Raw genomic sequence first — 7,206 nt, forward strand, 5'->3', positions numbered from 1 at the left:
GAAACACTTATACCCTTTTCTCTCTCTTCTTTTTAATTCCTTCCCTCTATTGTAATTAAACCACCATAAAAATACCAAAATGACTTGAGCATTTTATTGGGATTGAATTAATTCCTGGTGACCACTAGTAAAATATATTCAGTCAATAACCCCTAATTTTACCCTTACAATAGACATATCAAATATATAGGAGCAAAGCTTTAGAGCTGGAAAGGATTTCAGTCGTAGTACAACTCATTTTTGCAAGTGAGAAAATAGAGTACAGTAAATGTTAAGTCACTTGTCCAAGGTCATACAAGTATTAATCAACAGAGCTAAGGTGTCAACCTATTAAATAATCAATCAACAACCATTTCTTTTGCCTTCCTTAGCATGTTGAGTCTTGTATTTAGATCATTGTATACAAAGAAAAAGACAGTTCTTTTCCTTTGTTAAATCAGTACATACAAAATTAATGAGGAATAAAACACCTTAGAAGGGAAGAAAACTAAAGGAGTCTAAAAGCTTGGAGATTAGGAAAGCAGTTCAGCAACCTGAACAGCCTGTGCAAAGGCACAGAGATGGGAGAATGTCTTTTTTAAAAGCTGAAAGTAGGAAGTAGGCCTGTATGGCTGGATCGTAGAGTACTTGAAGGGAATTATTAGAATACAAGACTGGAAAAGTTGGAAGGGGCCAATTTGTGAAGACGTTTAAAATGCCAAACAAAGAGCTTTATGTGTGATTGTGGAAGAAATAGAGTACCTGGAGTTTAGTGAATAGCAGGGTGACATGGACAGACTTAGGCTTTTGGAAAATCACTGCGGCAGCTGTGTGGAGGGAGGAAGGACTGGTGTGGAAAGAGGAAGGAGATTGGAAGGCTAGTTGCAATAGTCTAGGTAAGAAATGATGAGGTCCTCAAGACTACAAAACCAAGGCGCTGAATCTTGGCCCTTTTCAAAGGAATGGCGTTGAAATGTTAGTCCTTTCATTGTTTGTCCTTTGAAGGCAGGACTGGTGCTTTGCGTTTCTTTTGTATTCCCCACACAGAGCTGGGTTCAATAAAATGTCCCTGAACTTGTAGGCTGCCCGGGGGCGTAAAAACCTTTGTAAGTTACTTTTTCTAAAACTGCACTGGAATTCAGATAAGTTTCAGATCAACACAAACTGTGATGGGCAAAGAAAATTCCAATGCCCCTTTGCTGGGAGCTAGTAGAAAACCTTTTTAATTAAGGTGCTAATGTCATTCAAATTTCCCTAATTTTCTATTTGCCAATGCCACGTTGATTTTTTCTGACAGGCAAAACTTCCTATCGTTATATTATTTCTTAAGAGGATAAACTATCATATAGGCTTATTGCAAAAGAACATCTTAGGAAGCACTCTGAGATCTCTGCAGGAAAACTGTTCGCTAGGTACATCCTGCCATAGCTTTTCTACTTTCCCAAGGTCAGTGGTGGAGCAAGAATGAGTCTTGGGATGGACCTACCAATTTCCTTTTTCTTGCCTCAAACCAAAACAAACTGGGGGTCTCCAAGTAGAGGATAAATCAGCTGCGCTAAACCAAGGGACAAGGAAGGTTGGAAGCTGACGTGGAACTTCATTGTTCCGGGGAGCGGAGAGCCTTCCCCAGACGCCTGCGCAGTAAGCGCTCTTTGTGCTAGGGCTGCAGCAGGGCGGCTGTTGTTTGTGTCTCTTCCTGGAGGGGTGGGGGAGTGGCGGGAGGCTGGAGAAGGAGGTGCGGGAGGGGCGTGGCCACAGCCACCGCATTCTCTTTGGCCCTCTCGCTCCGAGAGGGGCAGGCGCTGGGCGGGGCTTCTGATAACAACACTCTGGACTGGAGTCGGGGCTATTTGTTGCTGCGCCGCCGCCGCCGCCCGGGAGGCTGTCCCTTCACCAGCTATGCTCTGTGTTCCTCCCGCACTCTCTTAGCCAGCGCTAGACCAGCACTTCCCTCCCGCTGTCCTGCAACCGCTCTTTTTTTGTCTTTCTCTTCTACTTTCTCCTTTTTCTTCCCTCCCCTAATCGACCCTCCACCCACCAGCTCCATGACGGTCGCCTCAGTCCCGCAGCGGGAGCCGCTCATCCTGGGCTGCCGCCTGGCTCCACTGGGCTTCGCCCCGAGGGCTTACTTCGGACACTTCCCTATGATGACCGCTGTCCCGCCACCTCCTTTCCCTCGGCTCCCGGACCCGCGGGCGCTGCCCCCCAACCTCCTCCTCCACTTTCTGGGTGATGGTCGCTGCCGGACCCCACAGCCGCCCGCTCCAGCGCCCCCGCCCCCGCCTCTGGCACCCCCGGGCACCTGCAACCCCCGGGCAGCCCCCAAAAAGCGAAGAAAGAAGAAGGTCCGGCCCAGCCCGGCGGGACAGCTCCCCAGCCGCTACCACCAATACCAGCAGCACCGGCCAAGCCTCGAGGGCGGGGGCAGCCCAAGTAGAGCCCAGGGGGCCCCGACCCCTGCACCTGCCGCTCCCGTGACCCCAGGCCCGGCTCTAGGAGCCCGGGCCGAAGAGCCGGCCTCCGTTGCCACCACGGGGAGCCTGCTGCCGGCCGCCACTGCAGCCAGTACCCCGCAACCGACCAGAAAGGAAGTAAGTGGGGCGGTGTCGACCCATTGGGATGGGGTATACTGAAAGTCCCGGGGTTACTGGCGGCCAAGCGAATTCCCTTCCCCTTCTTTCCCCCTCCCCGACCTTGTGTGATGAGGTACTCGTGCAGGAAGGGGGGGTTCTGCTTGGGGAATGGAGGGAGCAGGGGGCGTCTGTCTGTTTACTCGGGAGGGAAGTTTCCGTGACGCCTGCTTTGGTTCTGGCCCTGAGGGGGAGGGGAGAGTAAGGAAGGAGGGAGCAGCGGAGGCGCCTACGTCCCTGATTGGTTCAGGAGAATTAGCCAATGAGCGGAGCCTCTGCGCCCCAGCAACAGCCCCGATTTAGAAGGCTGGCGGCTGGCGTCGTTCCAAGGGTTTTCGGTGTTCCGGGCACGCGTAGGGAGGTGGGGGAAAGGGGGCTTGGATGGCTAGGGAAGGGGGAGGGAAAGGGAATTACATCAGCGAGCGACGACCGCGGGGAGGGGCGCGCGCTCTACGTGCTGGGCGCTCGGCCGCTCATGAAGAAGGGGCGGGGGCCACTCCATTTCGGTTTCCAAACTCTCGGCTTTGTCGGCGGCGCGCGTACTGGTCGGTGCGGCGCGCACTCGTCGGTTTCTTTCGCCCCCTTCCTCCGGATTTGGGTTTTTTTGTTTGTTCGGTTTCTCTTGTGTTTCCTTCGTCCCTTTCCCCTCCCCCCCATTCTTGTTTCTGTTAGTGTAGGAGCACCCACCTCTTTTTTGCAGTTCAAGTCAGTTTTGATAGTGAGTGTGAATTCCGTTTTGAAACTGTTAATCTTCTGTTATACTTAATTGGCATCATCCACGGAATAATTTAAAGGCGTCCTTTTTAAGTGTAGCAAGTTGCTGGCAATAATTTGTTAATTGTTTCAGCCTTCTCCCTCCGGCCATAAACCGATACTCTTCCGTTGGGAATTCGTACCCTTTGGATTAAGTGACTTTTTTTTGTTTTATTTTTGGAGATTTGCCTCGAATAATTACTTAGCTAAAATGACTTTTTTTAAAGTGATAAAATAGAGTGGTGGGAACAGTGACTAGATACCTGGTTTTTATTTATTTCTGAGACCCTGTTTTGTCTGGAAAAAAGGATAAAATTTGCCAGAAATTAATAATTCATTGAGCCCTAGAACTAGAGGCTAGAAGGGATCCTAAAGTGTCACCTAGACCAAAGCTCTCATTTGAACCATGACTTCTCCAAGGTCACATAGTGAGTGATATCTGGCATTTGAACACAGGTTTCCTCTGATTTGAAATCCGGTGTTCTTTTTTGAAGTACCCTAAACGGTTTTCTCATACTGTGGACTGTTACTCAAATAGCATTGTGCCAAATCGTCGTGTGTTCAAACAATAGCTTCTCACTTGATCTGAGGTAGACATAATAAAATTTAAGCCTCAGACAGTTTTTACATGGAAAACTGATTTGATTTGAGCTTGACATTTTAAACTTGAAATAATGGGCTTCAATAGAATAATGCATTGTTAAAATTGGTTATTTCTAATAGGGAAAGACTAAATATTTTTTTTATTCACCTCATTAAGTCTTGTAAACCTCTTGAGGGCAGCAGCCTCAGAGTCCTTTCCTGTAATCCCAAACACATCACCTCTAGTTTAAGGTTTTAGTAATCCTGAACAGTTACCTCCAAAGGGGTTAACAGTAAACTGCTACTTTGCGCCATAATTAAAAATTCCTTGTAGAGAAAAGTTTTTCTTGGAGCTATTAAATAGAGTTAAATATATGTAGAAAGGAGAAGAAAATCAACTAAACTGGTCAAGATAAATGACTAACATAAGAGAACATATTTAGCCACTATTTTAGAATTTGATTTGTAGGGTTTTTTTCTATATTCATATGAATGTTTTTGTGTGCCTATAAGAAAAGGGCTCCATTTCATAATAAAATAAGCTTTTCTATACATTTGTGTCTCTTCTATGATAGCCTCCACTAGACATTATCTTTTTTCACCTATTGCAAATATATATATATGTGTGTGTGTATATATATGTATATATATATACATATATATATATATATATCCTTTACATCCATTGTGTAGTGTAATTTGAAGTTATATCGTCTATCAGTTTGAATTGTTATAGCTTTTCTCTCATGCTTCCAAGTGGCCAAATAAAGTTAAATAGTTGAATAATGGATTTGAAGTAAAACCTAAGCTTGATGTTGGGTTTTGTTATCTTGGCAAATCACTTTGACTTCCCTGGGTTTCTTCATCTGTAATATGTGGTATTTGACAAAACTTACGATTTGCCCTTCTTAATACTCTGGTCAAGAAATACCAGTGTCTGTTTTTTAAACCTTTTTTTTTAAAGACCGTAAAATGTATTCCTTGAAGGAACCTCAGCTAGGCCTATCCTCCCTTTTACAAATGAGGAAACTGGGACCCATAGAGTAATGGAGTAATTTGCCCCAGCAAATCATATTCAGGCTAGTGGCAAAGCTGAGATTTGGAATTTAGGCCTTTCAACTTTTTATATGTAATTCACATAAATGAACTTTATACTAATCAGAATATTTTGTTGTACTCATCCTCACAACTGCTTGAATACATGGGTCTAAGGGATATGACTGGGGATATAGACTCTAAATGAACATCCTAATGCAAACACCAACAACATGGAAATAGGTTCTGATCAAGGACACATGTAATACCCAATGAAATTGCACCCAGCTGTGGGAAGGGGGGGAGGGGAGGGAGGGAAATAAAATGATTCTTATAACCAAGGAATAATGTTCTAAATTGACTAAATTAATTAATTAAAAAAGAAAAGAAAAGTTTTAGAAGTCAGCCTTCTCTTTTATTCTGCTTCTAGGTCAAGGGTTCTTCACTTATTTTTATATGTGCCTTGGGACCCCATTTCAGAATAAAATAAATATATGAGATTACAAAGGAAATAAATTATATGAAAGTAACCAAAAATAGTTTTTTAAACCAATTCTTTGGACCCTAGGTTAAACACTCCTTTTATTATCCTAGCCACAGCTATATCAGATATAATGACAATAGGTGCTATACAGAATTGAGCATTTAGTGGAAGCTGAGTACGTTCTTATAAAATGGGAACAAGGTAATCCAAAGACAGTAACAAGAGGTAGACATTTAAATGAAATGAGAATGTCTTGAGACTGGAATAAGATTCATTTTATGTTCTTTGTCTTTGTAGGTTTTTAAATCAAAGATGGGAAAATCTGAGAAGATTATCATTCCCGCTGGCCAACTTGTTCACAGTATACACTTGTGTGAACAACCAAAGATTAACAGACAGAAAAGCAAATGTAACATACCACTAACCAAGATCACCTCTGCAAAAAGAAATGAAAATAACTTTTGGCAGGATTCTGTAGCATCGGAAATCATTCAGAAGCAGGAGAAAAAGCCTTTTAAAAATACTGAGAACATAAGAAACGTGAATTTGAAGAAATCAGCTTTTCAAACTGAAGTGAGCCAAAAGGAAAATTATGCTGGGGCAAAGTTTAGCGATCCACCATCTCCTAGTGTCCTTCCAAAACCTCCAAGTCATTGGATGGGGAGCACTTTTGAAAATTCCAGCCAAAATAGGGAGCTGATGGCAGTACATTTGAAAACTCTCCTAAAAGTTCAAGCTTAGTCTCCAGAGTCAACCTATGTACAGAAAACATAGTTTTGCAAGGTTCTGGATACTTTAACAAAAAAAAAAAAATCAGTACAGAAATTGATATTTGCCTTGTGACCAGAAGTGCAAAAGACAGTTTTAAAAATGTCACTCAAACAAACTTGTATTTTATATTTTGTAAATACTGTATACCATGTAATATGTGTATATTGTTCATATCCTGAGAGGTACATTATAGTTTTGTTATGAAAGTATTTTGCACTGCCTTAAATGGTAGGTGTTTTGTATATATAAAATGGAAAAGTTTAACATGTGCTAAGGCACATGAATGACTGATGCGTTTGCACAAAGGTATATTGAGAACTTTTTAAGGAGAAACAGTTATCTCATTTCAAGGTGAAGATCTAAATGTGAACAGTTTACTAAATGCACTACTGAAATTTTAACTCTGTGGCACAATCATTGTAAACATGGGGTTTATGTGTTACTCTAAAATAGATTTCTGCTTTCTGATTGCAAATATTGGTAAAACTACTGTTTCCACTTTTACCAAGGTTAACTATGTGTTTGGTGAAGATCCAATCATTTTAAAGCATTTCTATCTTGCTTTAATGCCAGAAAAATTGGTTGTATTCAAATTTTAAAAATAATAATTTGGCCTCCCCCCCTTAAGTCTTGTGTCTTTGTGTTTGAATGTTTTCTGTCATTGAATATGTGTGTGGGTGGAGTGGGGTGGGGGGAGTTGGATTATTTTCAAACTAGACTTTAATTTTAGATAAGTCTTTGCATTTGGTTATAGATTGAACATGTAAAGTATTTGACCTTTTTCTCTATTCCCAAAAGCTCAAGGGGGAGGGGCATGGGGTATGGGAAGAAAGGACTTAGGCTCGCTATAAAGGTTTAAGTAGAAGGCAATCTGTTAGTAAACTAGGTATTTCTCAGAAAGTACCTCTCCTTAGAATCACATATCGGGCTAAAGAAGCAGTAGCTTTCTGAGGTTGGGTTTGCTCCAGTCAA

At 42.6% G+C, this 7,206-nt stretch overlaps 1 protein-coding gene across 1 annotated transcript; it reads left to right on the forward strand.

Annotated features, from left to right (window-relative positions):
- The first annotated feature begins 1,350 nt into the window (after window positions 1-1,350).
- Window positions 1,351-6,861, forward strand: PNRC1 (proline rich nuclear receptor coactivator 1). The gene is made up of 2 exons (XM_001367061.5): window positions 1,351-2,570; window positions 5,761-6,861. The coding sequence occupies exons 1-2, from the start codon at window positions 2,025-2,027 to the stop codon at window positions 6,202-6,204; spliced, it is 990 nt and encodes a 329-aa protein (XP_001367098.2). The 5' UTR covers window positions 1,351-2,024; the 3' UTR covers window positions 6,205-6,861.
- Window positions 6,862-7,206: the final 345 nt, after the last annotated feature.

Source organism: Monodelphis domestica, chromosome 2 (genome assembly GCF_027887165.1).
Source record: "Monodelphis domestica isolate mMonDom1 chromosome 2, mMonDom1.pri, whole genome shotgun sequence".
NCBI lineage: Eukaryota > Metazoa > Chordata > Mammalia > Didelphimorphia > Didelphidae > Monodelphis > Monodelphis domestica.